Source organism: Coloeus monedula (assembly GCF_965178545.1).
Source record: "Coloeus monedula genome assembly, chromosome: 29".
Lineage (NCBI taxonomy): Eukaryota > Metazoa > Chordata > Aves > Passeriformes > Corvidae > Coloeus > Coloeus monedula.
Window position 1 is genome coordinate 2,564,490 of NC_138809.1, and position 26,453 is coordinate 2,590,942.

Here is a 26,453-nt window from a genome sequence, read left to right on the forward strand (position 1 = left end):
TGCGCGCGTTCCGCGCAGGCGCTCGCAGGGACAGCCCGGCGTGGGCTCTGCGCAGGCGCAGTGCGGGCAGCGCGGGGTCCTCGAGCGCCGTGAGGGGAGCGGGGCCGCCATGTTGGCCCCGGGAGCGGCGGGACGGGTGCTAAGCCGGGCCCTGAGCCTGAGCCACGGCCTGGTGAGGGCGGCGGCAGCCGGGGGGACCGAGGAGACCGGCGGGGACGGCTGAGGGGCGCCGGGGGGTCGGTAACGGGCGGCGGGAGGGGTTCTGAGCCGGGTGAGGGAGGAGACGCCCCGGGGATGGAACGGTGGGGGGGGGAGGGGGGGATTGGGCCGGGGGGCGGTACCGGGAGGCGGCGGGACGGGGCCGGAGTGGGAGCCGGGCTCATAACCCCGCCAATGGAGCCCTGTAGAGCCCGGAAGGGTCCGTTAGAGCCCCGGAGCCTGTAGGGCCCCGTGAGGCCCCGTTAGAGCCCCGGAGCCTGTAGGGCCCCGTGAGCCCCCGTTAGAGCCCCGGAGCCTGTAGGGCCCCGTGAGCTCCCGTTAGAGCCCCGGAGCCTGTAGGGCCCCGTGAGCCCCCGTTAGAGCCCCTCACACCCTATAGGGCCCCGTGAGCCCCCGTTAGAGCCCCTCACACCCTATAGGGCCCCGTGAGCCCCCGTTAGAGCCCCGGAGCCTGTAGGGCCCCGTGAGCCCCCGTTAGAGCCCCGGAGCCTGTAGGGCCCCGTGAGCCCCCGTTAGAGCCCCTCACACCCTATAGGGCCCCGTGAGCCCCCGTTAGAGCCCCTCACACCCTATAGGGCCCCGTGAGCCCCCGTTAGAGCCCCCGGAGCCTGTAGGGCCCCGTGAGCCCCCGTTAGAGCCCCCGGACCCTATAGGGCCCCGTGAGCTCCCGTTAGAGCCCCCGGAGCCTGTAGGGCCCCGTGAGCCCCCGTTAGAGCCCCTCACACCCTATAGGGCCCCGTGAGCCCCCGTTAGAGCCCCTCACACCCTATAGGGCCCCGTGAGGCCCCGTTAGAGCCCCCGGAGCCTGTAGGGCCCCGTGAGCCCCCGTTAGAGCCCCCGGACCCTATAGGGCCCCGTGAGCCCCCGTTAGAGCCCCTCACACCCTATAGGGCCCCGTGAGCCCCCGTTAGAGCCCCCGGAGCCTGTAGGGCCCCGTGAGGCCCCGTTAGAGCCCCTCACACCCTATAGGGCCCCGTGAGCCCCCGTTAGAGCCCCTCACACCCCATAGCCCCCAGACCCTATAAACCCCCCCATAACCCCCGTCAGGCCCTAAAGCTTCCCCCAAATCCCCTTCTGTACCGGCAGTGGGGTCTGGGGGATTATAGGGTCTGGGGGGTTATGGGGGGCTATGGGGTCTGGGGGTTACGGGGTCTGGGGGGTTATAATGGGGGGGTTATAGGATCAGGGCAGTTGTGGGGTCAGGGCAGTTGTGGGATCAGGGCAGTTGTGGGGTCAGGGCAGTTGTGGGGTCTCCAGCACCTGTAGCATCCCTGGGGCTTTCAGGGGCCCTGCCCTGGCACCGCCTCCCCCTGGGCCGGGCACTGCCCCCATCCCGAGGCCACCTTGCCCCCATTGCCCCCATTGCCCCCATTGCCCCCTTGCCCTCCTTGACCCCGTTTCCCCCGTTGCCCCCGTTGCCCCCCGTTGCCCCCCCGTTGCCCCCGTTGCCCGCCTTGCCCGCGGTGCCAGTGTCGGGCTGTGGCCCCGCAGGGCTCGGTGCAGCTGGAGCGCTGCTGGCCGGTTCCGCTGGCCCGGGCCGGGGCCGCCCCCCGGCTGCACCCGCGGCGCCACCGCGTCTTCCGCCTGCTCCGGGACGGCAAACACGAGCCCCGGGGAGCCCTGGAGCTGCTGCTGAGCCGCGCCGTGCCCGGTGAGTGCCCTGCCCGGGGCCATTCCCGGGCCATTCCCGGGCCATTCCCAGCCCTGCCCGGGGCCATTCCCAGCCCTGCCCGGGGGCCATTCCCAGCCCTGCCCGGGGGCCATTCCCAGCCCTGCCCGGGAGCCATTCCCAGCCCTGCCTGGGGGCCATTCCCAGCCCTGCCCGGGAGCCCCGGGCCATTCCCGGGCCATTCCCAGCCCTGCCCGGGGGCCATTCCCAGCCCTGCCCGGGAGCCCCGGGCCATTCCTGGGCCATTCCCAGCCCTGCCCAAGGAGCCCCGGGCCATTCCCGGGCCATTCCCAGCCCTGCCCAAGGAGCCCCGGGCCATTCCCGGCCCATTCCCAGCCCTGCCCGGGCCATTCCCAGGCCATTCCCAGCCCTGCCCGGGCCATTCCCAGCATTCCCAGCCCTGCCCCGGGAGTTCTGGGCCATTCCCAGCCCTGCCCGGAAATCCCTTCATTCCCAACCCTTTCCCAGGAATTCCCACATTTCCAGGTCATTTCCAGTTCTTTTCATCCCATTTTGTCCTGGGAATCCTTTCCTTCCCAGCCTTTTTCCCAGGAATTCCCAGCTCCTTCCCAGCCTGGTTCCATCCCATTCTGTCCTGGGAATTCCCGCATTCCCAGCTTTTTCCCAGGAATCCCTTCATTCCCAGCTTTTTCCCAGGAATTCCCACATTTCCAGACCATTTCCAGCCGTTTTCATCCCATTTTATCCAACAATTCCATGGAATTCCTTTATAATTTAATGGAATTCTTTTATAATTTCATAGAATTCCTGCTCAATCCATGAAATTCTTGTTCAATCCATGGAATTTCTTTATAAACTTCCGTGGAATTCCTTCATAATTCTTTGGAATTCTTGTTCAATCCATGGAATTCCTGTCCAATTTCATGGAATTTCGCTTTAATTTCAATGGAATTCCTTTATAATTTCTTGGAATTCCTGTCCAATTCCATGGAATTTCTCTTTCATTTCCATGGAATTCCTGCCCAATTCCCCAGAATTCCTTCAGAATTCCATGGAATTCCCCTCCCCCCCCCTTTTTTGGGATCATCCCCCCATTCCCAGCTGATTCTGGACCCCCCAATCCCAACAATTCCATGGAATTCCTGTCCAATTCCATAGAATCCCTTTAGAATTCCATAGAATTCCTGTTCAATCCATGGAATTTCTCTTTCATTTCCATGGAATTCCTTTATCATTTCCTGGAATTCCTGTCTAATTTTATGAAATTTCTCATTAATTTCCATGGAATTCCTGCCCAATTCCATGAAATTCCTGTTCAATCCATGGAATTCCTTTAGAATTTCCATGCAATTCCTGCCCAATTCCATGGAATTTCTCTTTAATTTTCATGGAATTCCTTTATAATTTCCCTGAAATTCCTGTTCAATCCATGGAATTTCTCTTTTATTTCCATGGAATTCTTGTTCAATTCCAGGAAATTCCTTCATAATTTCCATGGAATTCCTGTCCAATTCCTGGAATTCCCGTTCAATCCATAGAATTCCTTTAGAATTTCCTGGAATTCCTGTCCAATTTTATGAAATTTCTCATTAATTTCCATGGAATTCCTGCCCAATTTCCTGGAATTCCTGCCCAATTCCATAGAATCCCTTTAGAATTCCATGGAATTCCTGTTCAATCCATAGAATCCCTTTAGAATTTCCATGCAATTCCTGCCCAATTCCATGGAATTTCTCTTTCATTTCCATGGAATTCCTGCCCAATTCCCCAGAATTCCTTTCCAATTCCATGGAATTCCCCTCCCCCCCCTTTTTTGGGATCATCCCCCCGTTCCCAGCTGATTCTGGACCCCCCAATCCCAACAATTCCATGGAATTCCTGTCCAATTCCATAGAATCCCTTTAGAATTCCATAGAATTCCTGTTCAATCCATGGAATTTCTCTTTCATTTCCATGGAATTCCTTTATCATTTCCTGGAATTCCTGTCCAATTTTATGAAATTTCTCTTTAATTTCCATGGAATTCCTGCCCAATTTCCTGGAATTCCTGCCCAATTCCATGGAATCCTTTTATAATTCCATAGAATTCCTGTCCAATTTCATAGAATCCCTTTAGAATTCCGTGGAATTCCTGTTCAGTCCATAGAATTCCTTTAGAATTTCCATGCAATTCCTGCCCAATTCCATGGAATTTCTCTTTCATTTCCATGGAATTCCTGTTCAATTCCTGGAATTCCCGTTCAATCCATGGAATTCCTTTATCATTTCCATGGAATTCCTGTCCAATTTTATGAAATTTCTCATTAATTTCCATGGAATTCCTGCCCAATTTCCTGGAATTCCTGTTCAATCCATAGAATCCCTTTAGAATTTCCATGCAATTCCTGCCCAATTCCATGGAATTTCTCTTTAATTTCCATGGAATTCCTGTTCAATTCCTGGAATTCCCGTTCAATCCATGGAATTCCTTTATCATTTCCTGGAATTCCTGTCCAATTTTATGAAATTTCTCTTTAATTTCCATGAAATTCTTGCCCAATTTCCTGGAATTCCTGCCCAATTCCATGGAATCCTTTTATAATTCCATAGAATTCCTGTCCAATTCCATTGAATCCCTTTAGAATTCCATAGAATTCCATAGAATTCCTGCCCAATTCCATGGAATTTCTCTTTCATTTCCATGGAATTCCTTTATCATTTCCTGGAATTCCTGTCCAATTTTATGAAATTTCTCGTTAATTTCCATGGAATTCCTGCCCAATTTCCTGGAATTCCTTTTCAATCCATAGAATTCCTTTAGAATTTCCATGCAATTCCTGCCCAATTCCATGGAATTTCTCTTTAATTTTCATGGAATTCTCGTTCAATTCCAGGAAATTCCTTTATGATTTCCATGGAATTCCTGCCCAATTTCCTGGAATTCCCGTTCAATCCATGGAATTCCTTTATCATTTCCTGCAATTCCTGTCCAATTTTATGAAATTTCTCATTAATTTCCATGGAATTCCTTTAGAATTTCCATGGAATTCTTATTGAGTTCATAGAATTCCTGTTCAATCCATGGAATCCCTTTAGAATTCCATGGAATTCCTGTTCAATCCATAGAATTCCTTTAGAATTTCCATGGAATTCCTGTCCAATTCCAGGAAATTTCTCTTTCATTTCCATGGAATTCGTGTCCAATTCCCCAGAATTCCTTTAGAATTCCATGGAATTCCTGCCCAATTCCATGAAATTCCCTTGTAATTTCCATGGAATTCCTTTTCAATCCATGGAATTCCTTTAGAATTCCATGCAATTCTCGTTCAATCCATGGAATTTCTCTTTCATTTCCATGAAATTCCTTTATAATTTCCATGGAATTCCTGTCCAATTTTATGAAATTTCTCATTAATTTCCATGGAATTCTTGCCCAATTTCCTGGAATTCCTGCCCAATTCCATAGAATCCCTTTAGAATTCCATGGAATTCCTGTTCAATCCATAGAATTCCTTTAGAATTTCCATGCAATTCCTGCCCAATTCCATGGAATTTCTCTTTAATTTTCATGGAATTCCTTTATCATTTCCCTGAAATTCCTGTTCAATCCATGGAATTTCTCTTTTATTTCCATTGAATTCTTGTTCAATTCCAGGAAATTCCTTTATAATTTCCATGGAATTCCTTTATCATTTCCTGGAATTCCCGTTCAATCCATAGAATTCCTTTAGAATTTCCTGGAATTCCTGTCCAATTTTATGAAATTTCTCATTAATTTCCATGGAATTCTTGCCCAATTTCCTGGAATTCCTGCCCAATTCCATGGAATCCTTTTAGAATTCCATAGAATTCCTGTCCAATTTCATAGAATCCCTTTAGAATTTCCATGCAATTCCTGCCCAATTCCATGGAATTTCTCTTTCATTTCCATGGAATTCCTGCCCAATTCCCCAGAATTCCTTCAGAATTCCATGGAATTCCCCTCCCCCCCCTTTTTTGGGATCATCCCCCCGTTCCCAGCTGATTCTGGACCCCCCAATCCCAACAATTCCATGGAATTCCTGTCCAATTCCTGGAATTCCCGTTCAATCCATGGAATTCCTTTAGAATTTCCATGCAATTCCTGCCCAATTCCATGGAATTTCTCTTTAATTTTCTTGGAATTCCTTTATAATTTCCCTGAAATTCTTGTCCAATTTCATGGAATTTCTCTTTTATTTCCATTGAATTCTTGTTCAATTCCAGGAAATTCCTTTGTGATTTCCATGGAATTCCTGTTCAATTCCTGGAATTCCCGTTCAATCCATGGAATTCCTTTATCATTTCCTGCAATTCCTGTCCAATTTTATGAAATTTCTCTTTAATTTCCATGGAATTCTTATTGAGTTCATAGAATTCCTGTTCAATCCATGGAATCCTTTTATAATTCCATGGAATTCCTGCCCAATTTCCATGAAATTCCTTTGTAATTTCCATGGAATTCCTGTTCAATTTCCTGCAATTCCTGCCCAATTCCATGGAATTTCTCTTTAATTTTCTTGGAATTCCTTTATAATTTCCCTGAAATTCCTGTTCAATCCATGGAATTTCTCTTTTATTTCCATTGAATTCTTGTTCAATTCCAGGAAATTCCTTTATAATTTCCATGGAATTCCTGCCCAATTTCCTGGAATTCCCGTTCAATCCATAGAATTCCTTTAGAATTTCCTGGAATTCCTGTCCAATTTTATGAAATTTCTCATTAATTTCCATGGAATTTCTGTCCAATTTCCTGGAATTCCTGCCCAATTCCATGGAATCCTTTTATAATTCCATAGAATTCCTGTCCAATTCCATAGAATCCCTTTAGAATTTCCATGCAATTCCTGCCCAATTCCATGGAATTTCTCTTTCATTTCCATGGAATTCCTGCCCAATTCCCCAGAATTCCTTTCCAATTCCATGGAATTCCCCTCCCCCCCCTTTTTTGGGATCATCCCCCCGTTCCCAGCTGATTCTGGATCCCCCAATCCCAACAATTCCATGGAATTCCTGTCCAATTCCATAGAATCCCTTTAGAATTCCATAGAATTCCTGTTCAATCCATGGAATTTCTCTTTCATTTCCATGAAATTCCTTTATCATTTCCAGGAATTCCTGTCCAAATTTATGAAATTTCTCTTTAATTTCTATGGAATTCCTGCCCAATTTCCTGGAATTCCTGTTCAATCCATGGAATTTCTCATTAATTTCCATGCAATTCCTGTCCAATTTCATGGAATTTCTCTTTTATTTCCATTGAATTCTTGTTCAATTCCAGGAAATTCCTTTATAATTTCCATGGAATTCCTGCCCAATTTCCTGGAATTCCCGTTCAATCCATGGAATTCCTTTATCATTTCCTGGAATTCCTGTCCAATTTTATGAAATTTCTCTTTAATTTCGATGGAATTCCTTTAGAATTTCCATGGAATTCTTATTGAGTTCATAGAATTCCTGTTCAATCCATGGAATCCTTTTATAATTCCATGGAATTCTTGCCCAATTTCCATGAAATTCCTTTGTAATTTCCATGGAATTCCTGTTCAATTTCCTGCAATTCCTGCCCAATTCCATGGAATTTCTCTTTCATTTCCATGGAATTCTTGTCCAATTCCCCAGAATTCCTTCCGAATTCCATGGAATTCCCCTCCCCCCCCTTTTTTTTGGGATCACCCCCTCATTCCCAGCTGATTTTCGGGATCTTTCCCAGGTTTAGGGAATCGCGGGGACCTCGTGACGCTCCCGAAGCCGCGGGCCCGGAGCCGCCTCCTCCCGCAGGGCGCCGCCCTTTACGCGTCCCCCGAGAACCGAGGCCGCTTCCAGCAGGAGAAAAAGGTTCCGGCAGCTTTTCCCCCCCCCTCCCCAAATCCCGCGGGTTTGGCGTTTTTTGGGGGGGTTTTGGGTTTTTTGGGGGTTTTGGGGTTTTTTTGGGGTTTTGGGGTTTTTTTGGGTTTTTTTTGGTGGGGTTTTTTGAGGTTTTTGGGGTTATTTTGGGGTTTTTGGGGGTTTTTTTTGTGGGGTTTTTTGAGGTTTTTTGAGGGTTTGGGGGTTTTTGGGGGGGGGGTTTGGGGTTATTTTGGGTTTTTTGGGGTTTTTTTAGGGGGTTTAGGGGTTTTTGGGGTTTTTTTTGAGTTGTTTTTAGGGGTTTGGGGGTTTTTTGGGAGGGTTATTTTGGGTTTTTTTGGGGTTATTTTGGGTTTTTGGGGGGTTTTTTTAGGGGGTTTGTGGGGTTTTTTGAAGTTTTTTTGAGTTGTTTTTAGGGGTTTTGGGGTATTTTGGGAGGTTTTTTGGGGTTATTTTGGGTTTTTTGGGGTTATTTTAGGTTTTTGGGGGGTTTTTTAAGGGTTTTTAGGGGTTTTGTGGTTTTTTTTGCGTTTTTTTTGAGTTGTTTTTAGGGCGTTTTGGGGTTTTTTGGGAGGGTTATTTTGGGGTTATTTGGGGTTATTTTGGGTTTTTGGGAGGTTTTTTTTAGGGGTTTTTGAGGTTTTTTGGGGTTTTTTTGAGTTGTTTTTAGGATTTTGGGTTTTTTTGGGGGGGTTTTGGGTTTTTTTGGGGTTTTTGGGGTTTTTTTTGGGGGGGGTTTTGAGGTTTTTTGAGGGTTTTGGTTTTTTTGGGGTTATTTTGGGTTTTTTGGGGTTTTTTTAGGGGGTTTAGGGGTTTTTGGGGGTTTTTTTGAGTTGTTTTTAGGGCTTTTGGGGTTTTTTTGGGTTTTTGGGGGGTTATTTTGGGTTTTTTGTGGGGTTTTTTAGGGGTTTTGTGGTTTTTTTTGCGTTTTTTTTGAGTTGTTTTTTGGGGGTTTTTGGGGTTTTTTTAGGGGGTTTGTGGGGTTTTTTGAAGTTTTTTTGAGTTTTTAGGGGTTTTGGGGTATTTTGGGAGGTTTTTTGGGGTTATTTTGGGTTTTTGGGGGGTTTTTTAAGAGTTTTTGTGGGGTTTTGTGGGGTTTTTTGCGGTTTTTTTGAGTTGTTTTTAGGGGTTTTGGGTTTTTTTGGGGGGGTTTTGGGGTTATTTGGGGTTATTTTGGGTTTTTGTGGGGTTTTTTTAGGGGTTTTTAGGGGTTTGGGGGTTTTTGGGGGGGTTTTAGGTTTTTGGGGGGTTTTGGGGGTTTTTTTGGGGGGGTTTTTGAGGTTTTTTGAGGGTTTTGGGGTTTTTGGGGGGGGGTTTTGGGGTTATTTTGGGTTTTTTGGGGTTTTTTTTAGGGGGTTTAGGGGTTTTTGGGGGTTTTTTTGAGTTGTTTTTAGGGGTTTTGGGGTTTTTGGGGGGGTTATTTGGGGTTATTTGGGGTTATTTTGGGGTTTTGGGGGGTTTTTTTAGGGGTTTTTAGGGGTTTGGGGGTTTTTGGGGGGGTTTTAGGTTTTTTTGGGGTTTTGGGGTTTTTTGGGGTTTTTTTTGTGGGTTTTTTGAGGTTTTTTGAGGGTTTGGGGGTTTTTTGGGGTTATTTTGGGTTTTTTGGGGTTATTTTGGGTTTTTGGGGGATTTTTTAGGGGTTTTGTGGGTTTTTTTGCGGTTTTTTTGAGTTGTTTTTAGGGGTTTTGGGGTTTTTGGGAGGGTTTTTGAGTTGTTTTTAGGATTTTGGAGTTTTTTGGCGGGGTTTTAGGTGTTTTGGGGTTTTGGGGGGTTTTTTTTGTGGGGTTTTTTGAGGTTTTTTGAGGGTTTGGGGGTTTTTTGGGAGTTTTTTTGGGGTTATTTTGGGTTTTTGTGGGGTTTTTTTAGGGGGTTTGTGGGGTTTTTTGAAGTTTTTTTGAGTTGTTTTTAGAGTTTTTTGGGGGGTTTTGGGGGGGGGTTAGGTTTTTTTGGGGTTTGGGGGTTTTTGGGGTTTTTTGGGAGGTTTTTTGGGGTTATTTTGGGTTTTTTGGGGTTATTTTCGGTTTTTTCAGGTTTTTTGGGTTTTTTGGGGTTTTTTAGTGGGATTTTGGGGGGTTTTTTTGGGTTTTTTTAGGTTTTGTGGGGTTTTGGGGGTTTTTTGGGGATTTTTGGGAGTTTTTTTAATTTTGGGGGGTTATTTTGGGTTTTTTGTGGTTTTTTTGGTGGGGTTTTTTGAGGTTTTTTTGAGTTGTTTTTAGAGGTTTTGTGGGGTTTTTTTAGGGGGTTTTAGGTTTTTTTGGGGTTTGGGGGTTTTTGGGGGTTTTTTTTTGAGGTGTTTTGAGGGTTTTTGGGGTTTTTGGGGAGGTTTTTTGGGGTTTGAGGGGGTTTTTTGGGGTTATTTTGGGTTTTTTTGGGGTTTTTTGGTTTTTTGGGGGTTTTTTTGGTGAGGTTTTTGTGGGGTTTTTTGAGGGTTTTTGGGGTTTTTTGGGAGGTTTTTTGGGGTTATTTTGGGTTTTTTGGGGTTATTTTGGGTTTTTTGGTTTTTTTGGGGTTTTTTTGGTGGGGTTTTGGGGGGTTTTTTGGTTTTTTTAGGTTTTGGGGTTTTTTGGGTTTTTTTTTTTGGGGTTTTTTAGGGGGTTTTGGGAGTTTTTTGAGTTTTTGGGGGGTTATTTTGGGTTTGGTGGGGTTTTTGTGGGTTTTTTGAGGTTTTTAGGAGGTTTTTTAGGTTTTTTGAGGTTTTTTGAGGGGTTTTTTTGGGATTTTCTTTGGGTTTTTTGGGGTTTTTTTGGAGTTTTTTTTTTTTGAGGGGTTTTTTGGGGGTGTTTTGGGGCTTTTTTGGGTTTTTTTGGTTTTTTTGGGGGGTTTTTTGAGATTTTTTGGTTTTTTGGGGGGCTTTTTTTGGGGTTTTTTTTGGGGGGGTTTTTTTGGGGTTTTTTTGGTTTTTTTGGGGGGAGTTTTGGGCGGAGTTTTGGGTTTTTTTGGGTTTTTTTTGGGGGGGTTTTTTTGGTTTTTTTGGGGGGAGTTTTGGGGTTTTTTGGGTTTTTTTTTTGTTTTGGGGGGTTTTTGGGGGTTTTTTTTGGGTTTGGTTTGGGATTTTTTGTTGTTTTTTTGGGGTTTGGGGGGGTTTTTTGGGTTTTTTTAGGGATTTTGGGGGCATTTCTCGGATGTTTTCCTTGGGAATGCCATCCCAGGATGAGCCTTGAAATTCCCATCCTTCTCCATCCTGGGCTTTCTTTCCTGATTTTCCTCCTCAATCCCAATTTTCCCACTTCTCAATCCCTCTTTCCCCATTTCTTTATTTCTCTCCCTGTTTTTTCCCCCGTTGAATTTCCTAAATCCCAATTTTTTTCCCCCACTCATCCTCCTCAATCCCATTTTTTCTCCATTTCCCCCCCCTAAATCCCAGTTTTCCCCCCATTTTTCCCCCATTTCTCTCCCTAAATCCCATTTTTCCCCCCTAAATCCCATTTTCTCCCATTTTTCTCCCCAAATCCCTGGGGCTTTTCCCATTTTCCCTCCTAAATCCAAGTTTTTTCCCATTTTTCTCCCCCTCAATCCCATTTTTCCCCCATTTCACCCCATTTTCCCCTTCTCAATCCCATTTCTCCCCCCTTTTCCTACCCTAAATCCCATTTTTACCCATTTTTCCCCCCTCAATCCCCTTTTCCCCTCTCAATCCCATTTTTCCCCCATTTTCCCCCCAAATTGCTGCTTTTTTCCCATTTTCCCTCCTAAATCCTGATTTCCCCCCATTTTCCCCCCTTTCAATCCCATTTTTCCCCCATTTTCCCCCATTTTTTCCCATTTTTCTCCCCCTCAATCCCATTTTCCCTCTATTTTTCCCCTTTTTCCCCCCATTTTCCCCCATTTTTTCCCATTTTTCCTCTCTCAATCCCATTTCCCCCCCTCAATCCCATTTTTTACCATTTTTCCTCATTTTTCCCCCCTTCAATCCCATTTTTTCCTATTTCCCTTCCCAATCCCATTTTCTCCCCATTTTCCCCATTTCCCCCCTCCTCAATCCCTTTTTTCCCGATTTTTCCCCCATTTTTCCCCATTTTCCCCCCTCAATCCCATTTTCCCCTCTTTTCCCACCCTAAATCCCATTTTTTCCCCGTTTTCCCTCCTAAATCCCATTTTCCCCCATTTTCCTCCCCAAATCCCTGGGTTTTTTCCCATTTTCCCTTCTAAATCCAAGTTTTTTCCCATTTTTCTTCCCCTCAATCCCATTTTCCCCCTTTTTTCCTCCTTCAATCCTTTTTTTCCCATTCCCCCTCTCAATCCCTGTTTTCCCCCATTTCCCCCCATTTCCCCCCATTTTTTCCCAATTTTCCCCATTTTTCCCCCTCTCAATCCCATTTTTCCCCATTTTTCCCCATTTTTCCCCATTTTTCCCCATTTTTCCCCCATTTCCCCCCATTTTCCCCTTCTCAATCCCATTTTCCCCCCATTTTCCCCTTCTCAATCCCATTTTTCCCCATTTCCCCTCTCAATCCCAATTTTCCCCCATTTTTCCCCATTTTCCCCCTCCTCAATCCCATTTTTACCCCGTTTTCCCTCATTTTTCCCCCATTTTTCCCCCCCTCAATCCCATTTTTCCCATTTTCCCCCAGCTGGCTGAGGAGGGGAAGCTGCACCAGGAGCACCAAACCCCGAGCGGGACCAAGGTCAGCGGCCCCGACCCCAAATCCCCCAAATCCCCCAAATCCCCCCAAATCCCCCCAATCCCCCAAATCCCCCAAATCCCCAAATCCCCCAAATCCCCCAAATCCCCCATCCCCCAAATCCCCCAAATCCCCCAAATCCCAAATCCCCCAAATCCCCCCATCCCCACATCCCCCAAATCCCCCAAATCCCCCATTTCCCCTTTCCCCAAATGCCCCAAATCCCCAAATCCCCCAAATTCCCTCAAATCACCCAAAACCTCCATCCCCCATCCCCCCCATCCCCCCCACCCTCCAAATCCCCCAAATCCCCCATTCCCCAAACCCCCAAATCCCCCAAATCCCCCATCCCCACATCCCCCAAATCCCCCAAAACCCCCATCCCCCCCATCCCCCACCCTCCAAATCCCCCATTACCCCTTTCCCCAAATCCCCCAAAACCCCCCAAAACCCCCAAATCCCCCAAATCCCCAAATCCCCCAAATCCCCCATATCCCCCATTCCCCATCTCCAAATCCCCCAAATCCCAAATCCCCCATTTCCCCTTTCCCCAAATCCCCCATTCCCCAAATCCCCCAAATCCTCCAAATTCCCCAAATCCCCCCAAATCCCCCTTTCCCCCATCCCCCATCCTGAAACCCCCCAAATCCCCCATTACCCCTTTCCCCAAATCCCCCAAAATCCCCCAAATCCCCCATCCCCAAATGCCCCAAATTCCCCCAAATCCCCCAAATCCCCAAAACCCCCATCCCCAAATCCCAAATCCCCCAAATCCCCCATTTCCCCATCCCCAATCCCCCCATTCCCCCAAATCCCCCAAATCCCAAATCCCCCAAATCCCCCAAATCCCCCATCCCCAAATCCCCCAAATCCCCCAAATCCCCAAATCCCCCAAATCCCCCAAATCCCCCAATCCCCCAAATCCCCCAAATCCCAAACCCCCAAATCCCCAAATCCCCAAATCCCCCAAATCCCCAAATCCCCCAATCCCCCATCCCCAATCCCCCCATTCCCCCAAATCCCCCAATTCCCCCATTTCCCCTTTCCCCAAATCCCCAAATCCCCCAAATTCCCTCAAATCACCCAAAACCTCCATCCCCCATCCCCCCCACCCTCCAAATCCCCCATCCCCCATTCCCCAAATCCCCCAAATCCCCCATCCCCACATCCCCCAAATCCCAAATCCCCCAAAACCCCCATCCCCCCCATCCCCCACCCTCCAAATCCCCCATTACCCCTTTCCCCAAATCCCCCAAACCCCCAAATCCCAAACCCCCAAATCCCAATCCCCCAAACCCCCAAATCCCCCATCCCCCAAATCCCCCTTTCCCCAAACCCCCAAATCCCAAACCCCCATCCCCAAATCCCCCAAATCCCCCTTTCCCCAAACCCCCAAATCCCCTAAATCCCCCCAAATCCCCCATCCCCAAATCCCAAATCCCCAAATCCCAAACCCCCAAACCCCCATCCCCCAAATCCCCCAAATCCCAAAACCCCCAAATCCCCCATCCCCAAATCCCAAATCCCCAAATCCCAAACCCCCAAACCCCCATCCCCCAAATCCCCCAAATCCCAAAACCCCCAAATCCCCCATCCCCCAAATCCTCCTTTCCCCAAACCCCCAAATCCCAAACCCCCATCCCCAAATCCCAAATCCCCCAAATCCCAAATCCCAAACCCCAAATCCCGGGAATTCTCTCCCTTCCCAGACCCTGGAATTCCTGCGCCGCTCTCGCCTCCGGGTGGGGATGAAGAACAACGTGAGCTGGGAGCTCAGCGCCGCCATCGTGGCCCGGCACTTCCTCAAGAACGTGAGCCCCGCTCCCGGAATTGGGGCATTTTCCGGCCATTTTGGGGCTTTTCTGGGGATTCTGAGCATTTTTCGGGGATTTTATGCATTTTTTTCGCATTCCCGGTGGTCAAATCCTGGCGTTTTTGGGGTCGTTTCCGAGGGGTTTGGGGTCGTTTGCGAGGGGTTTGGGGTCATTCCCAGGATTTAGGGTTGTTCTTGGGATTTGGGGTCGCTTTTGGGTTTTGGGGTCAAATCCTTGGATTTTGGGTCATTTCCGAGGGGTTTGGGGTCGTTTCCGCGGGGTTTGGGGTCAAATCCTGGGATTTTGGGGTCGTTTCCGAGGGGTTTGGGGTCGTTTCCGAGGGGTTTGGGGTCATTCCCAGGATTTAGGGTTGTTCTTGGGATTTGGGGTCGCTTTTGGGTTTTGGGGTGAAATCCTTGGATTTTGGGTCATTTCCGAGGGGTTTGGGGTTGTTTCCGAGGGGTTTGGGGTCAAATCCTTGGATTTTGGGGTCATTTCCGAGGAGTTTTGGGGTCGTTCCCAGGATTTAGGGTTGTTCTTGGGATTTGGGGTCGCTTTCGGGTTTTGGGGTCAAATCCTTGGATTTTGGGTCATTTCCGAGGGGTTTGGGGTCGTTTCCGAGGGGTTTGGGGTCAAATCCTGGGATTTTGGGTCATTTCCGAGGGGTTTGGGGTCATTTCCGAGGGGTTTTGGGGGATTCTGCCCAGCCCTGCTCCTGGAATTTGGGGTCATTCCCAGGATTTGGGTGCCATTCCCGGGATTTGGGTGCCATTCCCGGGATTTGGGTGCCATTCCTGGGGTTTGGGTGCCATTCCCAGGATTTGGGTGCCATTCCCAGGGATTTGGGTGCCATTCCCGGGATTTGGGTGCCACTCCCGGGGTTTGGGTGCCATTCCCGGGGTTTGGGTTCCATTCCCAGGGTTTGGGTGCCATTCCCAGGATTTGGGTGCCATTCCCGGGGTTTGGGTGCCATTCCCGGGGTTTGGGTGCCATTCCCGGCGTCTGGGTGCCATTCCCGGGGTTTGGGTGCCATTCCCAGGATTCGGGTGCCATTCCCGGGATTTGGGTGCCATTCCCAGGATTCGGGTGCCATTCCCAGGGTTTGGGTGCCATTCCCGGGGTTTGGGTGCCATTCCCGGGGTTTGGGTGCCATTCCCGGCGTCTGGGTGCCATTCCCGGGGTTTGGGTGCCATTCCCAGGATTCGGGTGCCATTCCCAGGGTTTGGGTGCCATTCCCGGGCTTTGGGTGCCATTCCCGGGGTTTGGGTGCCATTCCCGGGATTTGGGTGCCATTCCCGGGGTTTGGGTGCCATTCCCGGGGTTCGGGGCCGTTTCTTTCCGGTGCCAGCTCGGGCTCTCGGTGCCCCCCCACGCCCTGCGGCTGCCGGAGGAGCCAATCAGGAGCTGGGGACACTTCTGGTGTGACGTCACGGTGAGGGCACCCCCCGGCACCCGCTGTCACCCAGTGTCACCCAGTGTCACCCATTGTCACCCACTGTCACCCACTGTCACCCACTGTCACCCACTGTCACCCCCTGTCACCCACTGTCACCCACTGTCACCCACTGTCACCCACTGTCACCCACTGTCATCCCAGTGTCACCCACTGTCACCCCACTGTCACCCACTGTCACCCCACTGTCACCCGCTGTCACCCATTGTCACCCACTGTCACCCACTGTCACCCCACTGTCACCCATTGTCACCCACTGTCACCCACTGTCACCCCACTGTCACCCTCTGTCACCCACTGTCACCCACTGTCACCCCACTGTCACCCATTGTCACCCACTGTCACCCACTGTCACCCATTGTCACCCATTGTCACCCACTGTCACCCCACTGTCACCCACTGTCACCCACTGTCACCCATTGTCACCCCACTGTCACCCACTGTCACCCACTGTCACCCACTGTCACCCATTGTCACCCCACTGTCACCCATTGTCACCCATTGTCACCCACTGTCACCCAGTGTCACCCCCTGTCACCCACTGTCACCCATTGTCACCCACTGTCACCCACTGTCACCCACTGTCACCCATTGTCACCCACTGTCACCCACTGTCACCCATTGTCACCCCCTGTCACCCCCTGTCACCCCCTGTCACCCAGTGTCACCCACTGTCACCCATTGTCACCCATTGTCACCCACTGTCACCCACTGTCACCCACTGTCACCCACTGTCACCCATTGTCACCCAGTGTCACCCACTGTCACCCACTGTCACCCATTGTCACCCACTGTCACCCACTGTCACCCATTGTCACCCCCTGTCACCCCCTGTCACCCCCTGTCACCCAGTGTCACCCACTGTCACCCATTGTCACCCACTGTCACCCACTGTCACCCACTGTCACCCATTGTCACCCCCTGTCACCCCCTGTCACCCCCTGTCACCCAGTGTCACCCACTGTCACCCATTGTCACCCATTGTCACCCACTGTCACCCACTGTCACCCCACTGTCACCCCCTGTCACCCCCTGTCACCCCCTGTCACCCCCTGTCACCCATTGTCACCCAGTGTCACCCACTGTCACCCATTGTCACCCCCTGTCACCCACTGTCACCCATTGTCACCCAGTGTCACCCATTGTCACCCACTGTCACCCACTGTCACCCACTGTCACCCACTGTCACCCATTGTCACCCACTGTCACCCACTGTCACCCACTGTCACCCCCTGTCACCCCCTGTCACCCACTGTCACCCCACTGTCACCCACTGTCACCCACTGTCACCCACTGTCACCCATTGTCACCCACTGTCACCCACTGTCACCCCCTGTCACCCCCTGTCACCCACTGTCACCCACTGTCACCCACTGTCACCCCACTGTCACCCCCTGTCACCCCCTGTCACCCTCTGTCACCCACTGTCACCCACTGTCACCCAGTGTCACCCATTGTCACCCACTGTCACCCACTGTCACCCACTGTCACCCAGTGTCACCCACTGACACCCAGTGTCACCCACTGTCACCCTGTGTCACTCAGTGTCACCCATTGTCACCCACTGTCACCCACTGTCACCCATTGTCACCCACTGTCACCCAGTGTCACCCACTGTCACCCCCTGTCACCCCCTGTCACCCCCTGTCACCCACTGTCACCCCCTGTCACCCAGTGTCACCCACTGTCACCCCATTGTCACCCACTGTCACCCACTGTCACCCACTGTCACCCACTGTCACCCATTGTCACCCACTGTCACCCACTGTCACCCCACTGTCACCCATTGTCACCCCCTGTCACCCACTGTCACCCAGTGTCACCCACTGTCACCCACTGTCACCCACTGTCACCCCACTGTCACCCATTGTCACCCACTGTCACCCTCTGTCACCCACTGTCACCCACTGTCACCCATTGTCACCCACTGTCACCCTCTGTCACCCACTGTCACCCATTGTCACCCAGTGTCACCCACTGTCACCCACTGTCACCCCACTGTCACCCCCTGTCACCCTCTGTCACCCTCTGTCACCCACTGTCACCCATTGTCACCCAGTGTCACCCACTGTCACCCACTGTCACCCAGTGTCACCCACTGTCACCCACTGTCACCCCACTGTCACCCCCTGTCACCCTCTGTCACCCTCTGTCACCCACTGTCACCCTCTGTCACCCACTGTCACCCACTGTCACCCAGTGTCACCCACTGTCACCCACTGTCACCCCACTGTCACCCACTGTCACCCACTGTCACCCCACTGTCACCCATTGTCACCCACTGTCACCCACTGTCACCCATTGTCACCCATTGTCACCCCCTGTCACCCCCTGTCACCCCCTGTCACCCACTGTCACCCATTGTCACCCATTGTCACCCACTGTCACCCACTGTCACCCCCTGTCACCCACTGTCACCCACTGTCACCCCACTGTCACCCACTGTCACCCATTGTCACCCATTGTCACCCACTGTCACCCACTGTCACCCATTGTCACCCACTGTCACCCACTGTCACCCACTGTCACCCCCTGTCACCCACTGTCACCCCACTGTCACCCATTGTCACCCATTGTCACCCATTGTCACCCACTGTCACCCATTGTCACCCACTGTCACCCCACTGTCACCCATTGTCACCCACTGTCACCCACTGTCACCCCCTGTCACCCCCTGTCACCCCCTGTCACCCACTGTCACCCATTGTCACCCATTGTCACCCACTGTCACCCCACTGTCACCCATTGTCACCCACTGTCACCCACTGTCACCCCCTGTCACCCCCTGTCACCCCCTGTCACCCACTGTCACCCCTCTGTCACCCACTGTCACCCACTGTCACCCCACTGTCACCCACTGTCACCCACTGTCACCCACTGTCACCCACTGTCACCCATTGTCACCCCCTGTCACCCATTGTCACCCACTGTCACCCACTGTCACCCATTGTCACCCAGTGTCACCCACTGTCACCCATTGTCACCCCCTGTCACCCATTGTCACCCACTGTCACCCACTGTCACCCACTGTCACCCCATTGTCACCCACTGTCACCCATTGTCACCCATTGTCACCCACTGTCACCCACTGTCACCCATTGTCACCCACTGTCACCCATTGTCACCCATTGTCACCCCCTGTCACCCATTGTCACCCATTGTCACCCACTGTCACCCATTGTCACCCACTGTCACCCATTGTCACCCATTGTCACCCACTGTCACCCACTGTCACCCACTGTCACCCAGTGTCACCCACTGTCACCCCACTGTCACCCACTGTCACCCACTGTCACCCACTGTCACCCATTGTCACCCACTGTCACCCACTGTCACCCACTGTCACCCACTGTCACCCCCTGTCACCCAGTGTCACCCACTGTCACCCCATTGTCACCCACTGTCACCCACTGTCACCCATTGTCACCCACTGTCACCCACTGTCACCCACTGTCACCCTCTGTCACCCCACTGTCACCCATTGTCACCCCCTGTCACCCACTGTCACCCATTGTCACCCACTGTCACCCCACTGTCACCCCCTGTCACCCTCTGTCACCCTCTGTCACCCACTGTCACCCATTGTCACCCAGTGTCACCCACTGTCACCCACTGTCACCCACTGTCACCCACTGTCACCCAGTGTCACCCACTGTCACCCACTGTCACCCCACTGTCACCCATTGTCACCCACTGTCACCCACTGTCACCCCCTGTCACCCCCTGTCACCCCCTGTCACCCACTGTCACCCCACTGTCACCCATTGTCACCCACTGTCACCCACTGTCACCCATTGTCACCCATTGTCACCCCCTGTCACCCCCTGTCACCCCCTGTCACCCACTGTCACCCCACTGTCACCCACTGTCACCCATTGTCACCCATTGTCACCCACTGTCACCCACTGTCACCCATTGTCACCCACTGTCACCCACTGTCACCCCACTGTCACCCACTGTCACCCACTGTCACCCACTGTCACCCATTGTCACCCACTGTCACCCACTGTCACCCATTGTCACCCACTGTCACCCCACTGTCACCCATTGTCACCCACTGTCACCCACTGTCACCCCCTGTCACCCCCTGTCACCCCCTGTCACCCACTGTCACCCCTCTGTCACCCACTGTCACCCCACTGTCACCCACTGTCACCCACTGTCACCCACTGTCACCCATTGTCACCCATTGTCACCCCCTGTCACCCATTGTCACCCACTGTCACCCAGTGTCACCCATTGTCACCCAGTGTCACCCACTGTCACCCATTGTCACCCCCTGTCACCCATTGTCACCCACTGTCACCCACTGTCACCCATTGTCACCCAGTGTCACCCACTGTCACCCATTGTCACCCCCTGTCACCCATTGTCACCCCCTGTCACCCATTGTCACCCATTGTCACCCACTGTCACCCATTGTCACCCATTGTCACCCACTGTCACCCACTGTCACCCACTGTCACCCATTGTCACCCACTGTCACCCACTGTCACCCAGTGTCACCCACTGTCACCCATTGTCACCCACTGTCACCCACTGTCACCCAGTGTCACCCACTGTCACCCATTGTCACCCACTGTCACCCACTGTCACCCATTGTCACCCACTGTCACCCACTGTCACCCACTGTCACCCATTGTCACCCCAGTGTCACCCCATTGTCACCCATTGTCACCCCCTGTCACCCATTGTCACCCCCTGTCACTCCATTGTCACCCACTGTCACCCACTGTCACCCCACTGTCACCCATTGTCACCCACTGTCACCCACTGTCACCCACTGTCACCCCCTGTCACCCACTGTCACCCCACTGTCACCCATTGTCACCCATTGTCACCCATTGTCACCCACTGTCACCCATTGTCACCCACTGTCACCCCACTGTCACCCATTGTCACCCACTGTCACCCACTGTCACCCCCTGTCACCCCCTGTCACCCCCTGTCACCCACTGTCACCCATTGTCACCCATTGTCACCCACTGTCACCCCACTGTCACCCATTGTCACCCACTGTCACCCACTGTCACCCCCTGTCACCCCCTGTCACCCCCTGTCACCCACTGTCACCCCTCTGTCACCCACTGTCACCCACTGTCACCCCACTGTCACCCACTGTCACCCACTGTCACCCACTGTCACCCACTGTCACCCATTGTCACCCCCTGTCACCCATTGTCACCCACTGTCACCCACTGTCACCCATTGTCACCCAGTGTCACCCACTGTCACCCATTGTCACCCCCTGTCACCCATTGTCACCCACTGTCACCCACTGTCACCCACTGTCACCCCATTGTCACCCACTGTCACCCATTGTCACCCATTGTCACCCACTGTCACCCACTGTCACCCATTGTCACCCACTGTCACCCATTGTCACCCATTGTCACCCACTGTCACCCATTGTCACCCACTGTCACCCATTGTCACCCCCTGTCACCCATTGTCACCCATTGTCACCCACTGTCACCCATTGTCACCCATTGTCACCCACTGTCACCCACTGTCACCCACTGTCACCCAGTGTCACCCACTGTCACCCCACTGTCACCCACTGTCACCCACTGTCACCCACTGTCACCCATTGTCACCCACTGTCACCCACTGTCACCCACTGTCACCCACTGTCACCCCCTGTCACCCAGTGTCACCCACTGTCACCCCATTGTCACCCACTGTCACCCACTGTCACCCATTGTCACCCACTGTCACCCACTGTCACCCACTGTCACCCTCTGTCACCCCACTGTCACCCATTGTCACCCCCTGTCACCCACTGTCACCCATTGTCACCCACTGTCACCCCACTGTCACCCCCTGTCACCCTCTGTCACCCTCTGTCACCCACTGTCACCCATTGTCACCCAGTGTCACCCACTGTCACCCACTGTCACCCACTGTCACCCACTGTCACCCAGTGTCACCCACTGTCACCCACTGTCACCCCACTGTCACCCATTGTCACCCACTGTCACCCACTGTCACCCCCTGTCACCCCCTGTCACCCCCTGTCACCCACTGTCACCCCACTGTCACCCATTGTCACCCACTGTCACCCACTGTCACCCATTGTCACCCATTGTCACCCCCTGTCACCCCCTGTCACCCCCTGTCACCCACTGTCACCCCACTGTCACCCACTGTCACCCATTGTCACCCATTGTCACCCACTGTCACCCACTGTCACCCATTGTCACCCACTGTCACCCACTGTCACCCCACTGTCACCCTCTGTCACCCACTGTCACCCACTGTCACCCATTGTCACCCACTGTCACCCACTGTCACCCATTGTCACCCACTGTCACCCCACTGTCACCCATTGTCACCCACTGTCACCCACTGTCACCCCCTGTCACCCCCTGTCACCCCCTGTCACCCACTGTCACCCCTCTGTCACCCACTGTCACCCCACTGTCACCCACTGTCACCCACTGTCACCCACTGTCACCCATTGTCACCCATTGTCACCCCCTGTCACCCATTGTCACCCACTGTCACCCAGTGTCACCCATTGTCACCCAGTGTCACCCACTGTCACCCATTGTCACCCCCTGTCACCCATTGTCACCCACTGTCACCCACTGTCACCCATTGTCACCCAGTGTCACCCACTGTCACCCATTGTCACCCCCTGTCACCCATTGTCACCCCCTGTCACCCATTGTCACCCATTGTCACCCACTGTCACCCATTGTCACCCATTGTCACCCACTGTCACCCACTGTCACCCACTGTCACCCAGTGTCACCCACTGTCACCCATTGTCACCCACTGTCACCCACTGTCACCCAGTGTCACCCACTGTCACCCATTGTCACCCACTGTCACCCACTGTCACCCATTGTCACCCACTGTCACCCACTGTCACCCACTGTCACCCATTGTCACCCCAGTGTCACCCCATTGTCACCCATTGTCACCCCCTGTCACCCATTGTCACCCCCTGTCACTCCATTGTCACCCACTGTCACCCACTGTCACCCCACTGTCACCCATTGTCACCCACTGTCACCCCATTGTCACCCCCTGTCACCCATTGTCACCCCCTGTCACTCCATTGTCACCCCCTGTCACTCCATTGTCACCCACTGTCACTCCATTGTCACCCACTGTCACCCCAGCCCTGGGGGTGGTTTTGGGGTGCCCCAGGTGGTTTTTGGGGTTCCTTTGGAGATTTTTGGGGTCCCTGAGATGTTTTTTGGGGTTCCTTTGGCAGTTTTTGGGGTGACCCCGGTGGTTTCAGGGTGCCCAGGTGGTTTTTGGGGTGCCCAGGTGGTTTTTGGGGTTCCTTTGGCAGTTTTTGGGGTGACCCCGGTGTTTTTGGGGTCCCCAGGCGGGTTTTGGGGTTCCTTTGGCAGTTTTTGGGGTTCCTTCGGAGGTTTTTGGGGTTCCTTTGGCAGTTTTTGGGGTGACCCCGGTGGTTTCAGGGTGCCCAGGTGGTTTTTGGGGTGCCCAGGTGGTTTTTGGGGTGCCCAGGTGGTTTTTGGAGTTCCTTTGGAGGTTTTTGGGGTCCCTGGGATGGTTTTTTGGGTTCCTTTGGCAGTTTTTGGGGTGCCCCGGGTGTTTTTGGGGTCCCTGGGATGGTTTTTGGGGTCCCTGGGATGGTTTTTGGGGTTCCTTTGGCGGTTTTTGGGGTCCCTGAGATGTTTTTTGGGGTTCCTTTGGCAGTTTTTGGTGTTTCCCAGGTGGTTTTTGGGGTCCCTGGGACGGTTTTTGGGGTTCCTTTGGCAGTTTTTGGGGTTCCTTTGGAGATTTTTGGGGTTCCTTTGGCAGTTTTTGGGGTCCCTGAGATGTTTTTTGGGGTTCCTTTGGCAGTTTTTGGGGTGACCCCGGTGGTTTCAGGGTGCCCAGGTGGTTTTTGGGGTGCCCTGGCAGCTTTCAGGGTGCCCAGGTGGTTTTTGGGGTTCCTTTGGAGGTTTTTGGGGTCCCTGGGATGGTTTTTGGGGTTCCTTTGGAGATTTTTGGGGTCCCTGAGATGTTTTTTGGGGTTCCTTTGGCAGTTTTTGGTGTTTCCCAGGTGGTTTTAGGGTTCCTTTGGCGGTTTTTGGGGTGCCCCCGCTGTTTTTGGGGTGCCCAGGTGGTTTTTGGGGTGCCCTGGCAGCTTTCAGGGTTCCCAGGTGGTTTTTAGGGTTCCTTTGGCAGTTTTTGGTGTTTCCCAGGTGGTTTTTGGGGTTCCTTTGGCAGTTTTTGGGGTTCCTTTGGCAGTTTTTGGGGTTCCTTTGGCGGTTTTTGGGGTTCCTTTGGCAGTTTTTGGGCTGACCCCGGTGGTTTTGGGGTGCCCAGGTGAACGGGCTGGACACGGTGCGGGTGCCCCTGGACGTGGAGCAGTTCCTGCACCCCAAAACGCGGCGCGCCCGGCACTGGCGGCAGCAGCAGCAGCAGCGCCTGGAGAGCGGCCGGGAGCGGCTCCTGTGACGGCGACCGGGGGGATTTGGGGTCCTGGGGGGGATTTGGGGTCCCCTGGGATGGATTTGGGGTCCCCTGGGGTGGATTTGGGGACCCCCAGGATGAATTTGGGGTCTCCTGCGGTGGATTTGGGGTCCCCGGGGGGGAATTTGGGGTCCCTGGGGTGGATTTGGAGTCCCCAGATGAAATTGGGGTCTCTGGGTGGATTTGGGGGCCGGGGGGGGATTTGGGGTCCCCCAAAATGGATTTGGGGTCCTCAGGATGGATTTGGGGTCCCCGCAACAGATTTGGGGTCCCTGGATGAAATTGGGGTTCCTGCAGCGGATTTGGGGTCCCTGGATGGATTTGGGATTCCCAGGATGGATCCGGGGTCCTTGGGGTGGATTTGGCGACCCCCAGGATGAATTTGGGGTCCCTGGAAGGATTTGGGGTACCCGGGATGGATTTGGGGTTCCTGGGACAGATCCGGGGCCCTGGGATGAATTTGGGGTCCCTGGGGTAGATTTGGGGTCCCCCAGAACGAATTTAGGGTCCCTGGGACCAATCTGGGGACCCTGGGGAGGATTTGAGGTCCCCGGGATGGATTTGGGGACCCTGGATGGATTTGGGGTCTCTGGAGTGGATTTAGGGTTTCTGTGACGGATTTGGGGTCCCCTGGGGTGGATTTGGGGTCCCTGGATGAAATTGGGGTTCCTGCAGCGGATTTGGGGTCCCTGGATGGATTTGGGATTCCCAGGATGGATCCGGGGTCCCTGGGGTGGATTTGGGGACCCCCAGGATGAATTTGGGGTCCCTGGAAGGATTTGGGGACCCTGGGGTGGTTTTGGGGTCCCTGGGACGGGTTTGGGGTCCCTGGATGGATTTGGGGATCCCCAGAACGGATTTGGGGTCCCTGGGATGGATTTGGGGACCCCCGGGATGAATTTGGGGTCCCTGGGGTGGATTTGGGGTCCTTGGGATGGATTTGGAGTTCCTGGGACAGATTTGGGATCTCTGAGGTGGATTTGAGGTCCCTGGGACAGATTTGGGGACCCCCAGAATGAATTTGGGGTCCCTGGGATGGATTTGGGGTCCCCCAGAATAGATTTGGGGACCCCCGGGATGGATTTAGGGACCCCCTGGATGAATTTGAGGTCCCCCAGACCGAATTTGGGGTTCCCGGGATGGATTTAGGGACCCCCGGGATGGATTTGGGGCCGTTCCCCCTCCTTTGGGACCCTCCTCACCTGTGGGAACTCCCGGATCTGGAGCAGGAATTCCCCCCTGGAAAAGGGGTCGGGATTTGGGGATTTTGGGGGATCCCAGGAGGTTTATTTTGGGGGGGGGGGGTTGTCCCAGAGTTCTGGGGGAAGGCTGTGGGGGGGGGGTCGCAGGGATTTTGGGACGGGGTTCAGGAATTTTTTTTTCCTGGGAATTTCCCCCCCCCCAGCCCGATGGGAAAAAAAAAAAAACAAACCAAAAATGGAATTTTTAGGACCCCAAATTGGGGTGTTCGGAGCGAATTTGTGGGGGTGGGGGTGGGGCCGGGTGACCCCCGTGTCCCCAAGGTGTCACCGCGGGGGGGGGGGGGGGCGGGGGGGTCACCTCGGGGGCACCCGCTCGTTGTCATGACAACGGCGGGGGGGGGGGGAGGGAGGGACACCGGGATGGGGACACCGGGATGGGGACACCGGGACACGGGGGGGGACACCGGGATACGGGAGGAGGTGACACAGAGGGGTGGGGACACGCACCGGGACCGGGGGGGGGGACACCGGCACACGGAGGGGGGGGGGGGGTGGCAGCGGCTTGGGGACAGCGGGACACGGACACGGGGGTGGCACCGGGACACGGACACGGGGGTGGCACCGATGTGCGAGGAGGCGACAGCGGCCTGGGGACACCGAGACACGGGGTGGGGGAGGGGAGGGGCTGAGTTCAGCACCGGGGACAGCACCGGGAGGCGACGGTGACACGAGGGGGGGGGAGGGGGAGGGGACACGCGTGGGCGGACCCCGGTTCCCCCCCCCACCCCTCCCCCCGCCCCTCCGCGCGTGCGCAGAGCCCCGGCCCGGGAGCGCGCCCCGGGCACGCGCACGCGGCCCCCGCCCCCTCCCCAAAACAGCCCCAAACCCCCCCCCCACCACCCCCTCCCCCCCCACCGCCCCCGGGCCCGGGCGGGGCCGCTACCGGAGCTCGGTTCCCGCTCCCGGGCCCAGCCCGGTGCCGGGTCCCGCTGGTGGTGCCGGTGCCCGGGGCCGGTGCCGCTGGTGGCACCGTCGTTGCTGTGTTGTCGCCGGTGCCCGGTGCCAAGCGCGCCCCCTCCCCGGTTCCCCGTGCCGGTGTTGTCGCCGCTGCCCGGCGCGCCCCACAGACGGTCCCGCTGCCCGTTATCCGCTGCTCGGTGGCCGGTTCCCGCTCCCGGTAGCCGCTGCCCAGTGCCCCATCCCCGGTCCCGGACTGCAGGCCCCGCTGTT

General features: G+C 53.4%; 1 protein-coding gene across 1 annotated transcript; it reads left to right on the plus strand.

Moving 5' to 3' along the window:
- The first annotated feature begins 53 nt into the window (after positions 1–53).
- On the plus strand, positions 54–24,041 carry MRPL9 (mitochondrial ribosomal protein L9). The gene is made up of 7 exons (XM_082298673.1): positions 54–172; positions 1,711–1,870; positions 7,560–7,684; positions 12,265–12,318; positions 14,025–14,126; positions 15,478–15,561; positions 23,875–24,041. The coding sequence occupies exons 1-7, from the start codon at positions 110–112 to the stop codon at positions 24,004–24,006; spliced, it is 720 nt and encodes a 239-aa protein (XP_082154799.1). The 5' UTR covers positions 54–109; the 3' UTR covers positions 24,007–24,041.
- The last annotated feature ends 2,412 nt before the right edge of the window (positions 24,042–26,453 follow it).

What these genes read in the sequence shown, in the direction of transcription:
- MRPL9 (XM_082298673.1), top strand. Translation starts at nt 110, where the DNA reads ATGTTGGCCCCGGGAGCGGCGGGACGGGTGCTAAGCCGGGCCCTGAGC. An exon ending in TGAGCCTGAGCCACGGCCTG is followed by an intron (nt 173 to 1,710) that starts GTGAGGGCGGCG and finishes GTGGCCCCGCAG; the next exon opens with GGCTCGGTGCAGCTGGAGCG. An exon ending in GCTTCCAGCAGGAGAAAAAG is followed by an intron (nt 7,685 to 12,264) that starts GTTCCGGCAGCT and finishes ATTTTCCCCCAG; the next exon opens with CTGGCTGAGGAGGGGAAGCT.